Source organism: Jaculus jaculus, chromosome 17 (assembly GCF_020740685.1).
Source record: "Jaculus jaculus isolate mJacJac1 chromosome 17, mJacJac1.mat.Y.cur, whole genome shotgun sequence".
In the NCBI taxonomy this organism is placed as follows: Eukaryota; Metazoa; Chordata; class Mammalia; order Rodentia; family Dipodidae; genus Jaculus; species Jaculus jaculus.
The window spans coordinates 12,203,994-12,226,148 of record NC_059118.1 but is presented as its reverse complement, the minus strand read 5'-3'; the positions used below and the strand labels follow the sequence as shown (position 1 = coordinate 12,226,148).

The 22,155-nt window shown below is 43.4% G+C and overlaps 1 protein-coding gene across 2 annotated transcripts in view; it reads right to left on the bottom strand.

Moving 5' to 3' along the window:
* Window positions 1–22,155, bottom strand: part of LOC101603901 (programmed cell death 6 interacting protein) — an 82,289-nt gene that overhangs the window by 30,577 nt on the left and 29,557 nt on the right. Inside the window, exons 4-7 of one of the 2 annotated variants that reach the window (XM_045136290.1) lie at window positions 13,794–13,921; window positions 11,055–11,208; window positions 3,427–3,527; window positions 1,121–1,252 (exon numbers count right to left, since the gene is read on the bottom strand). In XM_045136290.1, the coding sequence (XP_044992225.1) occupies window positions 1,121–1,252; window positions 3,427–3,527; window positions 11,055–11,208; window positions 13,794–13,921 (515 nt within the window). The remainder of the gene's footprint in view (window positions 1–1,120; window positions 1,253–3,426; window positions 3,528–11,054; window positions 11,209–13,793; window positions 13,922–22,155) is intronic. The other variant, XM_045136292.1, reaches the window with a different exon arrangement.

The following is a 22,155-nucleotide window of genomic DNA, read 5'->3' as shown; positions in this document are numbered from 1 at the left end:
GTTAAGGCACTTGTCTGCTAAGCCTAAGGACCCTGGTTTGATTCTCCTGTACCCATATAAAGACAGATTACAAAGTGGTGCATGCATCTGAAGTTCATTTGTAGCAGCTGCAGGCTGTGGTGCACCCAGTCTCCTTCCCTCCCTCCCCACCTCTCTGCTTCCAAATAAATAAATAAAATGTTGAAAAAATATTTTTTAAAAACAGGAGTTCAAGATTGGACTGAAGAGTCCGTAAAGTGCTTGCCTCTTAAGTACAGGGCCTATGTTCAATCCCCAGAACCCAAATGGGAAGGCTTAGTGTAATGGTATGCACTGATAATCCCCACACTAGGGAGGCAAAGACGGGGAGACCCCTGGTCTGCTGGTCAGCCAGCCTAATAGTGAGCTCCAGGCCAATGAGAGATGCTGTCTCAGTAAAAGTGGACAGCATTCCTGAGGATGACACCAAAGTTTTCTTCTAGGCTCCACATGCATATGTACTTAAGTACATGCGCACTCACACAAACATGCACCTGGACACACACACACACATATACATACATACATACATACATACATACATACATACATACATACAGGGGGTTATTTTTTAAGTCCACAGTCTATGAATAAGCAGCTGTGCATGCAGTGGGCTTCCATTCTGTCAGCTCTTGCTCTTGACTCACCACCAAGACCTCAATCAACAGAGGTCATATTATAACCATGGTTTGTAAAGATGCCAGAAAGACACCAGAGAACCAATGAAACTTCACAGAATCAAGATGACCTCAGCTGCTACAGCGTCAGCGTCTCTGGAAAATGTGTGCTGACGTGGAAAGAGGTAAGAAGGAACAGAGTCTCATAATGAGAACACACAGTGGCCGCTGTGTCCTTGTCAAGCTCCTTTAGACCAAAACTAGGACACACGTTAAGCAATACACACATATCAGAGAACCAAACATAAATTTTGCAGGGTGTTTTCATGTAAGACTTTACAAAGCATGCCACAGCTAAAACCTAAAACCACCACTTGCCTGTTCAAAGGGGCAGCAAATGGGAAAGAATTTTATGAGCAAATGTAGACAACTCACTAGAAAACCTCTGGAAAATTACATTCCCTAAGTATCACCAAGATACTCACCTGCAATCTTGCAATCTCTTCCCCAAACTTCTTCTGCTGCTTTGCCAAGATAGACTGGTGGTACTCGGCGTTGGCCTGCATGATACAGTGCTTTGCAGCCAAGACAGGGAACACCTCCTGGAAATAAAAATACTGACCAGGGGGGAGTCCAACCAAACAAACCATCACAGACAACATGGGATGCAGGAAGAAAAAGGAAAGGAGACAAAAATTAGAATCACCCCATTAGTGGTTTAGAGATAGGTTAGCTATTAGGTGTAAACAGAGACCTTGTAATGTTGAAGGAATTGAAGTCTATAAAATCAAATTTTTTCTTCTTTTTTTTAAGCTGTTAATAGAAGCCAATTCTGGTTTTTACAATTCTTTTTACTGAGCTATGAACTCAGCACTCTGGTTTACAAGGAAAACATGCATTAGAAGAGAAGATGGACATTCAGAGAGGAAGCCCAAGCGGGAGGCATGAGAAGCTTTCTATGAGCTCTTACCCAGCCCTCAGGTACCCAAACCATCATCACTCACATATACTAATGAAACTGCTCTAGAGCTGACTGTATTGTCATGGTGAAAAGACAAAAGACAGTAAAGTAAGTTCTCAAATTCATATTCTGAGACTGTAATCAAGATTACTTTAACCAAATACAAGTGACTTAGCATTACATAGGTACCAATATTTCAATCCCATATGCTCAAAACCACATCCTATACATACAAATGCAACTAACTGTATTGATAGTTTTATTTTGCCCTAAAATATTTATAATTACAGTCAAGATTAAGTTTAGAAAACTTAAATTAAGAAAGTCTCTATGTATGTAGAGGCTCTTTCAAAATGCCAAATCCTAGCCTACAATCTGTTTTTAGAAAGCACACAATATTTTTGAAAATCTAAGAAATATCCTAGACAATTGTTATCTAAACAAAAACACAAGAATCAAAACCAGAATCACTACCTGAATGTTTTCCTGCTGTCAGTAAATACTTCCCTAGCTCCCCGAACCAATGCTGGCGGACAGTCCAGATTTATAAATAACTAGAATATGAAAAGACTTATGAGCTTTATTAGTAAAAAAAGGACAAACAACATTTTGATCTCAGACTGCATTCATGCCAGTACTCAAGGCAGGGCTGGAGCAACTTCCTACTTAAAGCAGGAATCTTCAAGGAAGACCCAGGAAAGCTGCAGAGGTGGTTTCTGAACCTTTGAGGTAACAATCTTCTCTCCATGATCGGACTAAACCGGCCCAGGAGGATGTAACTGTGCAGATGGGAATGTAATCTTTCACATGAAAGACTTCACAGCAGGTCCCACATCTCTTTGTAAAAATAACACTACTAAGCCCAAGAGTGCTGGGCAAACATCTACTAGAGCCTTGTTTTCACTTCTAGTGGCAGTGCCAGGAATAGAATCCTCACCACTCTCAGTGGATTTTCAACCCTAAGGAGCCTTTCCGTTAACCTTGCTCTTCATCCTCCAGCTAGTGCACGTTGATGGCGCACTTACATGCAGGCCTGCCTTACCCTATACTTCCAGCAATTTTATAACTTACGAAAATGGCTGAATATGACATAGATTCATAAATTCTCCTCTAGTCATGTAACAAATATCATCTGCTATCACACAGATCAAGTTCAATTAACAATTCTGTAGGAAAATAATTGCAACATGTTTTTCAGGTCTTAAATCTATTTTCAACCATTCCAACTGATCTGTTTGTCTAGGATCTGCTTCATCATTTACAAGTGATCACTGCCAGTCTTCTCAACTGTCATTTAGAGAGGGTGACAACAGAACAATACTTCCTGTGACATGTGGTTGGGATGGTTGCTTTTCCTTAGCTGTCCAACAGCAGCCCAATTTTCTATCCCTGTTGGCAAAATTTAATTCTAATCAAGGTATCGGAGGAAACTGTTAACTTCTCTTTTCCTTTTTTTTCTTTATGTCTGTTTTTGCGCTTTAAGACTCATCTTTAAGAAAACAGGACAATGATTAAAATGTGACAGTCAACATGCTCAAGAATTCATGCTTATTCAAAAATCACCAGTGACCCAGCGTGCCTTAAAGTGACATAACTGAAGACAGATGCAGCATTAGCTTGAGGAAAAAAACCTCAGTAAAGACAAATTATCCCCTAATTATCAAACACTGACCATGCATCTTGAAACTGAAAACATTAGTTCTAAAAATAATATTCTTCAGATGCTTCTATTAAAATTTCAAATTTCTTTATGATTTTCAGCTTGTTTCTCATACACAAAAATGCTTCCACATGCAAAATAATCAACTGTTTATGAAGACAGTAACTGACCTTGGGAAGAGTATCCTTGTATTGACACTGTTTGAAAGCATCACCAAAATAATCTGCAGCCTGATTCGCCAGCTTAGCTATGATGGCATCTTTCATCTTATCTGTAAGAAGATATTAAACTGAACATTATAATTCAAACAAATTAGTTTAAAAAATGAGCGTCTATGAGCCAGGCATGGTGATGCACACCTTTAATCCCAGCACTTGGGAGGCAGAGGTAGGAAGACCATCATGAGTTCAAGTACACCCTGATACTACTACATAGTGAGCTCCAAGTCAGCCTAGAGTGAAACCCTACCTCAAAAAAAAAAAAAGAAAGAAAAAAGAGAAGAAAAGAAAAAGGAGTATCTAATATATAACTCAGTATAGATAATGGATTAAAAATCGATGCATTTGCTTGGCATGGTAGCGCACGCCTTTAATCCCAGCACTGAAGAGGCAGAGATAGGAGCCAACCTGAGACTACATAGTGAATTCCAGGTCAGCCTGAGCTAGCATGAGGCCCTACCTCAGGAAAAAAAAAAAAGAAAAGAAAAGAAAATCTGTACATTTGTCTACAGAAATTCTTATTGATGAAATTAAGTCATCTGCACAAAACTTATTCCACAGGAGATTGTAAGAGCCAGGCTAGAGAGATGGCTCAACAGTTAAGTTGCAACCTGTCTTTAATTCCCCAATACCCATGTAAAGCCAGATGCACAAGGTGGCACATGCACCTGGAGTCCATTTGCAGCGGCTGGAAGCCCTGGTGTGCCCATTCTTGCTGTTTGACTTTCTCCTTTATCTTTCTCTGCTTGCCAATAAGTAAAAATATTTTTAAAGCCGGGCATGGTGGTGCATGCCTTTAATCCCAGCACTTGGGAAGCAGAGGTAGGAGGATCGCCATACGTTCGAGGCCACCCTGGGACTACATAGTGAATTCCAGGTCAGCCTGGGCTAGAGCAAGACCCTACTTCAAAAAACCAAAATACACACACACACACACACACACACACACACACACACACACACACACACACACACACACACCCAAGAGCTACAGAGTGGGCAAGAGTGCCCTGAGGCATGGTTTCCCTGCTATCCCCACAGACACTGACTGTGGCCCTCATGAGCAGACAAGGAATACCAAAACCCCAGTGAGAAGGGTCCAGGGAAACGAGATCAGGGACAAAGGGATAAGAGTATAACCTGTTGACCAGAGAGACCTACAAGGTTTCCCAAAAAAAGACAGATTTCTTTTCTTTTTGTGTGTGTTTTTTGTTTTTCAAGGTAGGGTCTCACTCTAGCTCAGGCTGACCTGGAATTCACTATGTAGTCTCAGGGTGGCCTTGAACTCACAGTGATCCTCCTACCTCTGCCTCCCAAGTGCAGGGATTAAAGGTGTGCACCATCATGCCCAGCTTTTTAAAAAGACAGATTTCTGTCAGAGCACTTGATGACCCACCAAGGGCTAGTGGGAAGACCCTACTTCTGAAAACACCACATGCTATTGGTACAGAACATGGAGAAATCTGCTGGAATCTGGAAGGCAGTCAATCCCCAGACAGTTAGCTCATCTAGTACCCGATGGTGCTACATGAGCAACTGGGGGAACATCTGTCCAAGCAACTCATGGTCTAAGCTACTCAGCAGCAAACAACCTGACATGATGCTCACCCAAATCCAACAGTGGCACACAGCCATGGTGGGAAACCAACTGCTCTTGAATTGGCTAATGCACTCAGTGGAATGGAACCCATAGCTAGAACTGGGAACCAAGTCAGAACCATATCCAAAAATCAAGTCTGCTGTCCAATATCAAACTCCACCAATCTTGGGCTATAAGAGGGCCTACACCTATTATATTCCCTCTAAAATAATAATGATTATCCCATTTATCTGGTGCTGACTTCACTCTCCGTTGGAGAATCTGCTCCTCTTTTACAGATGGACGCAGATCCTAAGGAGAGAATCAGCCCACTGCACCTCACCAGAGCCCCAGATGAAATCGTAGAGGAATTGGGGAAATGATCAAGAATGCTGCTTTCTTGGTGAACCTGGTACCACCACAAGGATGAAGGAGACAGACACAGAGAACACTCAACTCCTACCAAACCAGAGATCCAGAGACACAGAAACTCCCAAGACCTCATCACTGAAGTAGACCTAAAACAAACCCAACATGGCTCAGGGAAATTCACGGAACAGGAGGTGGAAAGATTGCTAGAGCCATGAGTCGGGGCACTATGCACAGAGACATTGCCTCTTTCCCATAACTGATGGCTACCCCCAAAGTGCATGACCCACAATCCCCAACAAGGAGGGTCCCTTCTGACAGGGGAGGCAGGGAAGAGGCTAATGATGGTACCAACATGGCTGTTTACACACTGAGTATGTACATAACTAATAAAGAAAAAAAACAGTACAATCTGTTTAAATAAATACAGGGCTGGAGAGATGGCTTAGCAGTTAAGCGCTTGCCTGTGAAGCCTAAGGACCTAGTTGGAGGCTCGATTCTCCAGGACTTCGTTAACCAGATGCACAAGGGGGCACACGTGTCTGGAGTTCGTTTGCAGTGGCTGGAAGCCCTGGCACACCCATTCTCTCTCTATATATACCTCCCTCTTTCTCTCTCTGTCACTATCAAATAAATAAATAAAAATGAACAAATTTTTTTTTAAAAAATAGTAAAATAAAAAAAAATACAGGACTGGAGAGCTGGTTTAATGATTAAGGTGCTTGCCTGAAAAACCAAAGGACTGAGACCTGATTCCCCAGGACCCACATAAATTTTTTAAAAGGGGGGGGGTGTCTATGGAGTTAAACAGAGCATTCTCAAAGGAAGAAATACGAATGGCATATAAGCATCTAAAAAAATGTTCTACTTCACTAGTCATCAGGGAAATGCAGATTAAAACTACAATGAGATTCCATCTCACTCCTGTCAGATTGGCCACCATCATGAAAACAAATGATCATAAATGTTGGCGGGGATGTGGAAAAACAGGAACCCTTCTACACTGCTGGTGGGAATGCAATCTGGTCCAGCCATTGTGGAAATCAGTGTGGAGGTTCCTACAACAGCTAAAGATTGATCTACCATATGACCCAGCTATAGCACTCCTGGGCATATATCCTAAGGACTCATCTCATTTCCTTAGAAGTACGTGCTCAACTATGTTTATTGCTGCTCAATTTCTAATAGCTGGGAAATGGAACCAGCCTAGATGTCCCTCAACTGATGAGTGGATAATGAGATGTGGCACATTTATACAATGGAGTTTTACTCAGCAGTAAAGAAAAATGAAGTTATGTAATTTGCAGAGAAATGGATGGATCTGGAAAGGATTATACTAAGTGAGGTAACCCACGCCCAGAAAGCCAAGCGCCACATGTTCTCCCTCATATGTGGAGCCTAGCCCTAGATGATTGGGCTTCTTCGTGAGAAGGAAAATACTTAGTAGCAAAGGCCAGTAAGTTAAAAAGGAGATATAAAGGGAAGAGAAAGGAAGGGAGGAGGGTACTTAAAATAGGTTGGTATTGTATATATGTAAGTACAATGATTGAGATGGGGAGGTAATATGATGGAGAATGGAATTTCAAAGGGGAAAGTTAGGGGCGGAGGGAGGGTATTACCATGGGATCTTTTCTATAATCATAGAAAATATTAATAAAAATTTTTATAAAATTAAAATTAAAAATACAGGATTGAAAAATATATAAATAAATAAAAATACAGGACTGGAGAGCTGGCTTAATGATTAAAGTGCTTGCCTGAAAAACCAAAGGACTGAGACTTGATTCCTCAGGACTCACATAAGCCAGCTGTACAAGGGGGCACACACGTCTGGAGTTAATTTACAACGGCTAGAGACCCTGGCACACCCATTCTCTCTTTCTACCTGCTTATTTCTTTCTCTCTCTCTCTCTCAAATAAATTTTAAAAAAATTAAAAATTTTTAACGTAAAAACAAATACATATACATACAAAAAATTTTTTTAAAAAAACCTATTTCACAGGGAGCAAAATGTGGTTGTACATGCTTATCATCTTAGCACCCAGGAGGCAAGATCAGGAGTTCAAGGCTAACCTCAGCTACAAAGCATGTTAAAGGCCAGCCCACTATATGGGATACTGTGTCATTCATTCAAAGACAGACAGCTGGCTGGTTAGTTGCTGGGTAGGCAGATGAATGGCAAATGACAGGTAGATGACAAATGATAGAAAGACAAGCAAACAGGCATTTAAATAAATATTATCCATGGGCAAAACCAAAGACACAGAAAATGAGACAATGGCCACCTGCACCTGGGACAAAAGGGGGATAAGAAGTGACTACTGAGCTGGAGAGATGGCTCTGTGGTTAAAGGTACTTGCCTATGCTGTAGGCCTGGATTCAATTCCCCAATACCCACATAAAGGCAAATGCATGAAGTGGCACATGCATCTAGAAATTGTCTGCAGGGGCAGGAGGCCATGGTGTGCCCATACACACATTCTTTCACTCTCCTCAAAAATAAGTAAAACTATTTTATTTAAAATAGTGACTACGGGCTGGAGAGATGGCTTAGCGATTAAGCGCTTGCCTGTGAAGCCTAAGGACCCCGGTTCGAGGCTCGGTTCCCCAGGTCCCACGTTAGCCAGATGCACAAGGGGGCGCACGCATCTGGAGTTCGTTTGCAGAGGCTGGAAGCCCTGGCGCGCCCATTCTCTCTCTCTCCCTCCATCTGTCTTTCTCTCTGTGTCTGTCACTCTCAAATAAAAAATTAAAATAAAAAAAAAAATAGTGACTACTAGCCGGGAGTGGTGGTGCATGCTTTTAATCCCAGCACTCAGGAGGCAGAGGTAGAAGGATCACTGTGAGGTCAAGGCCACCCTGAGATTACATAATGAAATTCAGGTCAGCCTGGACCACAGTGAGACACCACCTTGAAAAGCCAAAAATAATAACAACAACAATAAATACTGGGTCAGGCATGGTGGCACATGCCTTTAATCCTAGCACTTGGGAGGCAGAGGTAGGAGGATCAGCATGAGTTCGAGGTCAGCCTGGGCTAGAATGAAACCCTACATCAAAAAAAAGTGACTTTTCTCTCTCCCTCCCTATCCCTTCCTCCTTCCCTCCCTCCCTCCCTCTCTCACTCTCGCTCTCTCTCTCTCCAAGGTTTTTTGTTGGGTTAGTTTTTCAAAGCAGGGTCTCACTCTTCCCCAGGATGACCTAGAACTCACTCTGTAGCTCCAGGCTGATGTCAAACTCACAGCAATCCTCCTACCTCGGTCAAGGCCATCCTGGGCAGGAGTGAGACTACCTCAACAAGAAGGAGGGCTGGAGAGATGACTTAGTAGTTAAGGCACTTGCCTGAAAAGCCAGAATACCCTGGTTCAACTCCCCAGGACTCAGGTAAGCCACATGTACAAGGTGGCACATATGTCTGGAGTCCATTTGCAATGGCTAGAGGCCCTGGTGCAACCATTCTCTTTCCCTCTATGTGCCTCTTTCTCTCACTCTCTCTCTGATAAATAAATAAATTAAAATATTTCTTAAAAAAAAAAAAAGAAAGAAAAAGGGCTGAGAGATGGCTCAATGGTTAAGGTGCTTGAATACAAAGCCTAAGGGACCCATATTCGACTCTCCAGATACCAAGCAAGCCAGATGCACAAAGGTGAAGCAAGCACAAGGTTGCACATGTCCATTAGGTGGCGCAAGCATCTGAAGTTCAATTGCAATGGCTGAGGCCCTGGAGCTCCCATTCTCCCTCTCCCTTTCTCTAAAAATTAAAATAAAATAAATAAAACAAAATAAAGAGCCAGGTGTAGTGGCACACAACTTTAGTCCCAGCATTTAGGAGGCAAAGGTAGGAGGATCGCTGTAAATTCAAGGCCAACTTGAGACTACATAGTGAATTCCAAGTCAGCCTGGGCTAGAATGAGACCCTGCCTCAGAAAGGGAGAAAAGGAGGGAAGGAGGGAGGGAGGGAAGGAGGAGCAGGCAGGCAAGAAAACAAGCTAGCCAGGCATAATAGCACACGCCTTTAATCCCAGAACTCGGGAGACAGAGGTAGGATCAATGGGAGTTTGAGGCTACCCTAAGACTACATAGAGAATTCCAGGTCAGCCTGGGCTAGAGTGAGACCATACCTCAGAAAAAAATACATATATATTCTGGTGCTGGAAGATGCCTCAGCAGGGAAGAGCACATGCTGTGCAAGCAAGAGGACCTGTGTAACAAGCCGGACATGGCTGTGTATGCCCGTGACCACATGCTCAGTCAGGCAGAGACAAGAGGATCACTGAGGTTCACTAGTCAGTAAGTCAGTCTGACTGAAAATGCTGAGTTCCAGATTCAGTGAGAGAGACTATCTCAAAGAAATAAGGCAGAAGAGCAGTAAAAGCTGACATTCAATGTCCACTTCTGGCCTTCACATGGGCATGCATGGGGCATGAGCATCTGCACACACCACACATGCGCGTACACAAATACAAACACCCAATTAAAAACCATCATAAAAAAAAAATCATAAGCCAGACATGGTGGTGCACGCCTTTAATCCCAGCACTCAGGAGGCAGAAGTAAGAGGATCGCTGTGAGCTGGAGGCAACCCAGAGACTATATAGTGAATTCCAGGCCAGCCTGGGCCAGGGTGAGACCCTACCTTGGAAAACAAAAGAAAAACAAATCATAAAAAACAGAATTGTTCTTTGTTTCTCATTCAGCAGGGACTGCCTGAATAGCTCCTTCTTGTCATTAATATCTAGTTTAAACCAGACCTCTTTAAAGAAACCATTCTTTAATGATTGAGATGGGAGGTAATATGATGGAGAATGGAATTTCAAAGGGGAAAGTGGGGGGGGGGGGGATTACCGTGGGATATTTTTTTATAATCATGGAAAATACTAATAAAAATTTAAATAAATAAATAAATAAAAAATAAAGAAACCATTCTTGAGCCAGGCATGGTGGCACACTCTGGAGGCAGAAGTAGGAGGATCCATCATGAGAGTTCAAGGCCACCCTGAGAATAATTCCAGGACAGCCTGAGCTAGAGTAAGACCCTACCAAGGAAGGAAGGAGAAAGGAAGGAAGGAAAAGAGGGAGGGAAAGAGGGAGGGGGGAGGAGGGAGGAGAGAGGGAAGGAAGGAGAGAAGGAGGGGGGAACGGAAGGAAGGAAGGAGGGAGGGAAGGAGAGAAGGAAGGGACCATTCTTGACAGATAAATCCAAAATTAGCATGAGCCCCTACCACCCCTAACTCACAGACAGATCACCAGCTACTACCACATAATACAATCTTACTGTCCCCTCAAAGCCTTGGCTACTTAATTTTCTCTATATCACCTCCCCGTCTACGTGGAACACATTATATACTAATCACCTTGTCTACACAAAAACCTACTACTTGGGGCTGGAGATATGACTCAGTAGTTAACAGTGCTTACCTGAAATATCTAAGGACCCAAGGTCAATTCTGAAATACCCATGTAAAGCCAGATGCACAAGGTGGCACACGCATCCAGAGTTCGTTTTCAATTGGCTAGAGGCCCTAGCATGCCCATTCTTTTTCTCTATCTGCCTCTCTCTCTCTCAATAAATAAGTAAATAAGCTACTACTTGTTTTCACGTGGAAAGAGTGGAGGAGAAATTGAAATTACCTCTTGTGGCTTTTAAAAAAAATACTTCTTGGGCCTGTGCCAGCATAATGAGGCTGAGGGTCCCCACAGTATCTGGAGATATGTCCACAGTAGGCTCTCGATTTAAGGCAGATAAAACTGTCTCTTTAATATGTAAAAAGGCACCACTAGCAAACTACAAGGAGAAGAAAAAAATTATTTAAAATCAGAATATGTCATTTTTTACTGTTACACATAAAAATCTTCCAAATGCTAACTCACAAACCAGTCACTATGTTTAAATTTTTATAGTGTGATCTAATCATCTAACAAGGTTTCTTTCCAAACCTCTAGAGACTCAGGCAGCTTAACAAAGAATAAAGGTAGATCATAGGAAAAATAAAGTAAATTAATGTCAAAAATTGATTATTATACTTCTGCAAAACTTACCTAAGAACAGTGGCCTCAATAAAAAAAAAACACTATCAAATATTTGTAGTACTGAAATTTTCCTGCTTTGTCCCAAACAAATTCCACTCTCCACTAAGCACACTGGGCCTCAAGAAAACCCAAGGGACATGTGCCCCTCACCCTATGACCTGCACTGCTATCAGTAGTTAGGCATTTTCATTTGGCCTTCAAAGCTCCCTAGTGAAATGGTCCCAATTATCTCCGGCCGTAGAGATGCCTTAGCATTTAATTTGCTTGCCTGGGAAGACTAAGGACCAAGGTTCAATTCCCCAGTACCCACATAAGCCAGATAGGCAAGGTGGTGTATGCATCTGGAGTTCATATGCAGTGGCTAGAGGTCCTGTTACATCCATATTCACCCTCTCCCTGCCCCTTTAGCTCTATGTCTGTCTGTCTCTGTCTCGGTCTCTCCCTCCCCCTCAAATAAATAAACAATGTTTAAATTGTTTATTTCAATTTTAATTTAAATCAATCCTTAAATTACTTTGTCTTTATGAAATAGAGAAAAAGAAGAAAACATTCTGAAATGAAAAAGTATAGATTAGCTAGGCAGGCCATACAAGCATAACCCAGTTACTGTGTTAAAAAGAGTATTGGGGCTGGAGGGATGGCTTAACGGTTAAGGCATTTGCCTGCAAAGCCAAAGGACCCAGGTTCGATTCCCCACGACCCATATTAGCCAGATGCACAAGGGCATGCATGTGTCCAGAGTTTGTTTGCAATGGCTGGAGGCCCTGGCGCTCCCTCCCTCCCTTCTCCCCTTCTCTCTCTCCCCCGCTCACCTTCTCTCTGTCAAATAAATTAATTAATGAAAATAAAATATGTTTTAAAAAAGAGTATCACTGCTAGGCGTGATGGAGCACACCTTTAATCCCAGCATTTGGGAGGCAGAGGTAGGAGTATCACCATGAGTTCAAGGCCACCCTGAGACTACATAGTGAATTCCAGGTCAGCTTGGACTAGAGCAAGACCCTATCTCAGGGAGGGGGAGAATATCACACCGGGCATGCTAGTGCACGCCCTTAATCTCAGCACTCGGGAGGCAGAAGAAGGAGGACCTTGAAGAGCTGGAGGCCACTCTGAGACTACATAGTGTATTCCAGGTCAGCCTGGACTAGAGTGAGACCCTGTCTTGAAAACAAATTATGTATCATTTTTTTACCTAAAACAAAGACTAAATATTAACAATTATCACAAAATAGCATGCCATATTAGTCAGGGATTGGCACATGTCAATGATTAGTACCTAAAATACAGTTACCCATCTAAGAACATTGCATGTCTGGTCACATTCAAAAATAACCTCTTGGGCTGGAGAGATGGCTTAGCGGTTAAGCGCTGCCTGTGAAGCCTGAGGACCCCGGTTCAAGGCTCAATTCTCCAGGACCCACATTAGCCAGATGCCCAAGGGGGCGCACGCATCTGGAGTTTGGTTTGCAGTGGCTGGAGGCCCTGGCGCGCCTTCTCTCTCTCTATGTGCCTCTTTCTCTCTCTCTCTCTCTCTCTCTCTCTCTCTCTCTCTCTCTGTCGCTCTCAAATAATTAAAAATAAACAAAAAAAATAATAATAATAACCTCTTACCAGGCATGGTAGCTCACATCTTTAATCCCAGCACTTGGGAGGCAGTGGTAGGAGGATGGCTATGAGTTCAGAGGCCACCCTGAGACTGCCCAATGAACTCCAGGTCAGCCTAGGCTACAGCCAGACCCTACCTTGAAGAAAAAAAAAAAGACCTCTTGCCGGGTGTGGTGGCACACGCCTTTAATCCCAGCAGTGGGTGACAGAGGTAGGAGGATCACTGAGAGTTTTGAGGCCACCCTGAGGCTACATTGTGAGTTTCAGGTCAGCCTGGGCTAAAGTGAAACCCTTCCCCCTCCCCCGAAAAAAGACCTCTCCTTAAATCTGGAGTTAAACTTGTTTTCTTGCTAAAAGTTCTTAAATTTTCAATACCACTACAATTTAAATGTGTCTGACTCTGAGAAAACATACCAAGAAATGTACAAATGTTTTAAATGGAGTCATTCATCAGTAAGATTTACATAAATGAATGAAATTTCATGCCATACGTCTTGTTCAATCACTATCTACTGAGCCTCTATCATGTGCCAGGCACTGTCCTAGCTACTGGTGGCCTAATAAATGGTTTTACTACTGGAATGCTTATCCAAGGGTTTCAACAATAAGAATAATTTACTTTAAAAGTACATCACTTCTCCAGAAAACATCTGTTAAGAAGGAAAGAAGTTTCTATACATCTGAATGCAAATCACTTGCAATGACTCCAAGTTCTGCGACCGCTCCTCGGCATACCTGGTACTGCTTAGCGGCAGTTCTCAGTCCTTCGTCATTGTCCAGGTTCTGATCTGCTGCGATCTGGCTGGCTAAGGCTGCACAGTTGAACAGCACACAGCTCTTTTCATAGCCTAAGCTGGAAAGAGCTGGAAAACATCAAAAAAGAAAAATACATTAGATTATTTTTTTCTCAAGAAAATAAATATTTCAAAGAGAAATACTATAACCTCTATCCCACACTGGCACTCAAGACAAAGGTCCCAGACCTGCCCCTCACCTATTACAGACTGCCCGGCAAGACATTCATTTCCAAAAATTCCCATCAAAAACTCAAAAGATCAATAATTACTATTTATCTCCTTCCCTTAGCCAGATTCAAAATGCAGAAGTCATTCTTATGTCATTTCTCATTTAACTGCTTCAATTCAATTAAATTATATCCAATTTGCCATCACCTCCCACAATTCTAGTCACCCTCCCAGCCCCCACTGACCCTGCACATATTTCAGCCAGCCCCTCTTTACCATAAATCTCAGTCAGTTTAAGCATCTCTTAGCTGGCCTTCCATGTCTCACTCCTTCATGCCAACACAGTTCTCAGAGGACTAGAAAAGCAGAGTGGCTGAAATGTGCCTCACACCCATTGACATTGTTACTACCTTAAATTCTTTTAAGACAAAGAAAGTAACAAATATGGATAAGGATGTAGACAAATTTCAAGGTTTGTAGGAAATGTAAAATGCTACAGCTGTTACAGAAAACAATATATAGAGCCAAGTATGGTGACACACACCTTTAATCCCAGCACTTGGGAGACAGAGGTAGGAGGATCACTGTGAGTTCAAGGCCAATCTGAGACTACAAAGTCAATTCCAGGTCAAAAAAAAAAAAGCCAGGCATGGTGGCTCATTGCCTTGGAGGCAGAGGTAGGAGGCTCACCAGGAGTTCGAGGCCACTCTGAGGCTACATAATAAATTCCACATCAGTCAGCATGGGCTACAACAAGACCCTACCTTGGTAATTTTAAAAGGCCAAGATCTAATCCCATGTTATGTGTTTCTTCCAACTTTTTAAATGGCAATCTACAGGAGCTGGGGAGATGGCTCAGTACATAAAGCAGACACTGCTCAAGCCAGCGTACTTGAGTTCAATCCTCTCCACACCACACAAAAGCCACAAGTCATAGCAGGGTTCTGTAATCCAAGGACACTGACATGCAGGCAGGAGAACTTTCCAGAAGCTTGTGACAAGCACAGCAAAGAATAACAGCAAGGCAAGATCCAGAGACAGAATCCCAACTTCCAATGAGGTGGAAAGGTGAGAGGTCACTAACCCAGAAGCAATGTCCCCGACCTTCCCAGGCACACTGAGGCACACATCCTCACTCACATACATTCACATGGAAAAGCAGCAACACACATCCACTTATAGGACGAAATTTGGAGAAACGAGGAAAAGCAGCAGCTGCCAGGAGCTGGCAGGGACGGAAGAATGGGAAGTTACATTTAATGGGCACCAAGTTCCAGTTGTTAAAGGGGAGTTGTGAAACCAGACGGTGGGATGGGGAGGTGGCCGAAGTACCTCATTACCCCGGAGCCACATGGGCTGGTGCTGCATCTCCAACTGTGCACCACAGCGACATGGAGGCAGAGGACAAGAGTCCCAGCCCCGCCCGGAAACAGCTCAATGGACACTCAATGGCCAGCTGGCCTGGCCCGCCAAGGAGAACATCGAGAAACCTTATCTCAAACAAGGTGGAAGCAAAGACTGACACCCAAAGTTTCCCCTGATGCACCCACACACTCACTCACCCCCCACACTCACCACCCACACTCTCACACACACCCCGCACTCTCACACCCACCGTACACTCTCACCCCTTGCGCACTCACACACCCACACTCACCACCCTGCACACTCACACCCACACTCTCAAACCCCACACTCACACATCCTCACACTCACACCCCCCCACACACATACATACAAACCCCCATACTCACACCCCCACACACTCACAACCCCACATACACTCACACGAAATACACACACCCTCCACACTCACACCCCACACACACTCTCACATCCGCACACACTCACACCCCCCCACACACAACCACACTCTCACACATTCCCTCACACACACACATATACATTCCCCCCCCCCCAAAAAAAATGATAATGATGATGACTGCGAAATAATGTGAACATGGACTGGAGAGATGGCTTAGCGGTTAAGCGCTCGCCTGTGAAGCCTAAGGACCACCGGTTCGAGGCTTGGTTCCACAGGTCCCACGTAAGCCAGATGCACAAGGGGGCGCACGCATCTGGAGTTTGTTTGTAGTGGCTGGAAGCTCTGGCACACCCATTCTCTCTCTCTCCCTCTATCTGTCTTTCTCTCTGTGTCTGTCGCTCTCAAATAAATAAATAAAAAATGAACAAAATAAAAAAAAAATAAAATAATGTGAACATAATACCACCCAAAGCTGTATGCTTAAGGGATGGGGAACTGGCTCAACTGCTTAAACATGAGGACCTAAGACACATGCATACACCACACACATGCATATGCCTCTCACACACCACATCACACATACTCTACACACACACAAAAAAAAAAAAACTATTTAAAATGATTAAGATGGTGAATGGGGGGGGGGCTGAAGAGATGGTTTAGTGGTTAAGAGCTTGCCTGTGAAGCCTAAGGATCCCGGTTTGAGGCTCGGTTCCCCAGTACCCATGTAAGCCAGATGCACAAGGTGGTGCATGCATCTGAGGTTCATTTGCAATGGCTAGAAGTCCTGATGCACCCTTTCTCTTTCTTTCTCTCCCTCTCTCTCCCTCTCTCTTCCTCCCTCCCTCTCTCTCTCTCTCTCTACTTCTCTGTCGCTCTCAAATAAAATTAAAAAAAAAAAAAGATGGTTAACTGGCATGGTGGCACATGCCTATAATCCCAGCACCCAGGAGGCAGAGGTAGGAGAATCTCCATGAGTTCGAGGCCACCCTGAGACTACATAGTGAATTCCAGGTTAGCCTGGGCTACAGCAACACCCTACCTTGAAAAACCAAAAAAAAAGTAAGGCTGGAGAGACGGCTTAGTGGTTAAGGCACTTGCCTACGAAGCCTAGGCATCCACGTTCAATTTTCCAGAACCCATGTGAGCCTGATGTTCATGGTGGTACATGCATCTAGAGTTCATTTGCAGTGGCTAGAGGCCCTGGCATGCCCTATCCATTCTTTCTTTCTCTCTGTCATCTTCCCTCTCTTAGAAGAAGAAATAAAAGGAAGAAAAAAAGAAAGGTGTGGTAGTTTAATCCCAACACTTCGGAAGCAGAGGTAGGAGAACTGCTGTGAGTTTGAGTCCAGCTTGAGATTACACAGTGAATTCCAGATCAGCAAGACCCTACCTTAAAAGAAAGAAAGAAAGAAAGAAAGAAAGAAAGAAAGAAAGAAAGAAAGAAAGAAAGAAAAGGAAGGAAGGAAGGAAATTTAAATGCTTTTTTGAACAATGACACACCCATAAGCCATAGACTGTTACTACAAAATTTTCAGTGCCAGGGCTGGAGAGATGGCTTAGCGGTTAAGCGCATGCCTGTGAAGCCTAGGGACCCCGGTTCGAGGCTCGGTTCCCCAGGTCCCACGTTAGCCAGATGCACAAAGGGGGCGTTCGTTTGCAGAGGCTGGAAGCCCTGGCGCGCCCATTCTCTCTCTCTCCCTCTATCTGTCTTTCTCTCTGTGTCTGTCCCTCTCAAATAAATAAATAAATAAATAAATAAAATTTCAGTGCCAGGGTTGGGATACCTTCCAGTGAGTTGTTGGCCAGGGAGGTCCCTGGTGCCCCAAAACATTACAGGCCATTGTTGAGGCTCTTGGTTTCCCACCAGGAAGAGATGGTTAAGACCCTATTGCTGAAGACTCCACATACTTGGGCTGCAAGATCACTGAGAAATCCTGCTGGAGCTGAGCTGAAATCCTCATCTGTGTAAATCAGCTGACAGAGAGCTAGAAAAAGCTATGCTGCATGCAGTTCCATGAGACAGGGAAATCACCAGTGGAGATAAACAACTGTGGATACTGGAAGCTTTAACTATGGCCAGCCAGGCCAAATAAGCCAACAGGTGCAATAGTGGTATGTCTGTTATAAGGGAAACCAATCGCTCTGTAGTTGGACTAGAGGCATGCTCCTTGGGAAGGAATACATCCCTGATACTGAAAACCTACAAGAGGGGTAGTCATGAGTCCTAGGGGTGCAACAACTGCTGTTATCTGGCTAAATGTATGTACTATGCTCACCAAACTGCCCAGTGAGCACTTCTCTTAATGTTCATACCCATGTATTAATGATACTCTCACTTATGGCTACAGAAGCTTCTCTTTTCAGATGGTGGTGACCTTGGGACAACACAGAAGACACCGTAGTGCTGAAAAGAAGTGACAGAGGAGTATTCAACACTGAAATATTTCTCACACCTTCCAAGGCTCAGGGTCCATTGAGGAAGAGGTGGCAGTAAAGAATGTAAGAAGCGGCTGGAGAGATGGCTTAGCGGTTAAGCGCTTGCCTATGAAGCCTAAGGACCCTGGTTCGAGGCTCGGTTCCCCAGGTCCCACATTAGCCAGATGCACAAGGGGGAGCACGTGTCTGGAGTTCATTTGCAGAGGCTGGAAGCCCTGGCGCACCCATTCTCTCTCTCTCCCTCTATCTGTCTTTCTCTCTGTGTCTGTCGCTCTCAAATAAATAAATTTAAAAAATTATTTAAAAAAAAAAGGGCTGGAGAGATGGCTTGGCAGTTAAGCGCTTGCCTGTGAAGCCTAAAGACCCCGGTTCAAGGCTCGGTTCCCAGGTCCCACGTTAGCCAGATGCACAAGGGGGCGCACGCGTCTGGAGTTCGTTTGCAGAGGCTGGAAGCCCTGGCACGCCCATTCTCTCTCTCCCTCTATCTGTCTTTCTCTCTGTGGCTGTCGCTCTCAAATAAATAAATAAAAATAAATAAATAAATAATAAAAGAATGTAAGAAGCAAAGGAAACAATAGGGCTGCTTACAATGCACTCTTCCAAACACAAAATGGCCTGGATATCCATGACTTCACAGTGCCTGATACTACCTACACAAGACCATCACAATAGGAGGAAAAGATCATGACATCAAAATAAAAGAGAGACTGATTGAGAGGGGAAGGGAATATGATGGAGGGTAGAGTTTCAAAGGGAAAAGTGGGGGAGGGAAAGAATTACCATGGTTTATTGTCTGTAATTATGGGAGCTGTCAATAAAAAAAAGAAAATTTAAATGTACAATAGCTCCTGATTACTTGTAAGATTCTATCAGTGTAATTCAAACTCTTGCACAGCATACCTACCAAAAATGGACGACCAGAGAAAGCAATGGGAAGACTCCCTACAAAAGCAGAGGATGGAAGACCAAATGGGCACAATGGTGACATGTCTGTTATAGGGAAAACCAACTGCTTTCTAATTGCATTGGAGGCCTGCTCCATGGGAGGGAATACATGCCTGGTATAAAAAAACTAACCTTTGGTAGAGGAGACTGTGATCATTAGGAGTGTAACATCTGTTCTCGTCTGGTTAAATGCACATATTATACTCACCAAACTGCCCTGTAAGTACTTTACCTAACATTCACACCATATATTAAAACTACCCTCACTTCTGGTTATAGAAGCTTCTCTTTTCAGATGGCAGTGACCACTGGGATGACCTAAAAGGCTGAGAAGAAGTGACAGGAGTGCTCAGCACTGAAACATCTCTATTATACCCTCCAAGGCTCACGGTTCCTTGTGGAAGAGGTGGCAGAAATAATGTAAAAGCAAAAGGAAGGTTAGGACTGATTACAATGCAATTGTTTAGACAGAAACTGGCCTCAATTTCCATGACCTCACCATGCCAAGTCCTTCACAAGACACATAATAGAAGGAAAAGATGATGACATCAAAATAAAAGATTTGGGCTGGACAGTTGCCTTAGCAGTTAAGGCATTTGCCTGCAAAGCCAAAGAATCCCAGTTTGACTCTCCAGGACCCAGGTAAGCCAGATGCACAAGGGGGCACATGCATCTGGAGTTCGTTTGCAGTGGCTGGAGGCCCTGGCATGCCCATTCTCTCTCTCTCTCTCCGCCTCTTTCTCTCTCAAATAAATAAATAAAATGTATTTTAAAAATAAATAAATAAATAAAAGACTGAGAGAGGGAGGGGAGATGATGGAGAGTAGATTTGTGAAAGGGAAAGTGGGGGAGGGAGGGAATTACCTTGGTTGATTGTTTGTAAGTATGGAAGTTTATATATATATGAATACAACTGCAGAAGAGATAATAGAAAAAATGTCAGAGCCAAAGGAAGGGGAGGAGTGCTTTGCATTCTGTCTTCCATACTGAAAGTGGCCATGGTATCCACAACCTCACTCACAGTGGCTGACATTACCTATACAAATCCTGAAAAATAGAACGGGAAAATGATAACATCAAAGTAGAAGACAGACTAATTGGAATAAAGAAGGGACTTGGGGGTGGGGAAGGAGGGAATTACCATGGGATATATTTTGTAATCATGAAAAATGTTAATAAAAATTTTTAAAAAAAAGAAAAAAAAATTTGCAACACAATCTTGTGTTTTGGAAATGGCCACAGGCAGTGTGAAGCAGGTTTGCTGGATGCCTGCATGGAGACCCCATGGGGCCATGAGAATGAACCATAGATTGCAGTGGAAACCCAGTGGAGATGCTGGGACCATGAAATGGATGAAGTTTTCCAGGACTGTGAGTAGCCTAACTGGAGGGGCGGAATTGGAATGCCAGAGATTTGTTGCTGGTTACAATTATCAGACTTGGAGATCTGTCACTGGCTAGAGTTGTTGGCCTTGGAGTTACAGAGTTTGACATTTTCCCTGGTTGTTTTCAATCTTGTATTGGTTTAATATTTCTTTGCTATGCTCAATGCCATCTTTGCAGTGTATTTATTCTGTGCCATTATGGGTTTTTGATATTATTTTTTGGCATTATGGCTCAGTTACAAGACCTTGGACTATGGGGATCTATAGACATCATTGGAATTGATAAAAACTATGGGGACTTTTAAAGTTGGACTGAATACATTGTATTTTATATCATGTATGGATATCAGTTTATGGGGCCAGGGGCAAAATGTGGTGGTTTGATTCAGGTGTCCCCCATAAACTTAGGTGTTCTGAATGCTAGATTCCCAGCTGATAGAGATTTGGGAATTAACGCTTCCTGGAGGGAGTGTATTGTTGGGGGTGGGCTTATGGGTGTTATAGGCAGTCTCCCCTTGCCACACTGCCCTGTTGCTATTTTCTACCTTATGTTGGCCAGGGGGTGATGTCTACCCTCTGCTCATGTCATCGTCTTCCCCTGCCATGGTGGAGCTTCCCCCTGGACTCCATAAGCCAAAATAAACTTCTTTTGCCCAGAAAAAAAAAAAAAAAGAAGAAAAGAAAAAAGAAGGGACTCAGTATAGGGAGGGTTCAAGAGGAGATAGAGAGAGGGTGGCAGAAGGGGACTATGATCATGGTATATTGTCTGCATAGAAGTTGTCAATAAAAAGTTGTGGGGTTTTTTGTTGTTGTTGTTGTTTGTTTGTTTGTTTGTTTGTTTGTTTGTTTTGGTGTTTTGAGGTAGGGTCTCTGGCCCAGGCTGACCTGGAATTCACTATGTAGTCTCAGGGTGGCCTTGAACTCACAGTGATCCTCCTACCTCTGCCTCCTGAGTGCTGGGATTAAAGGCGTGCACCAGCTAATAAAAAGTTTTTTACAAAGAAAAAAAAAGGAGTAAATGGGCTGGAGAGATGGCTCAGTGGTTAAGGTACTTGCCTGCAAAACCAAAGTCCCTAGGTTCAATTCCCCCAGATCTATGTAAGCCAGATGCACAAGGTGGTGCATGTGTCTGAAGTTCATTTGCAGTGGCTAGAAGCCCTGGCACACTCATTCTCTCTCTCAAATAAATAAATAAAAATTAATTTTTTAAAAAAGCAGTGGGTAGAAAACTCAAGAGAAGCACTGGGGGTCTACAGCAGAGCAGCACTGGGAGCCGTCATCTACTCCCCGTGCCTTGGTGGCCTCCCTGTCCGAAACAGACACTCATCAACTTACTTTCACAGCCACTCTGCTCTGCACTACAAATTCAGCAGGCATACATATGCATGCTAACTACTATAATCTACTCTCATAAGTAGATTACAGGAAAATAATATTCTAAATATGTGAGGATACTAAATAAACTGAGGAGAGCCTGGAGAAAAATAAAAGATCACAATACATGAATGTGGTGAAGGCAGGAAGACTAGAAACTCAAGGTCAAGGTCAACCTGAACTATATGAGACTCTATCTCAAAAAAAAAAAAAAAAATTAGCCAG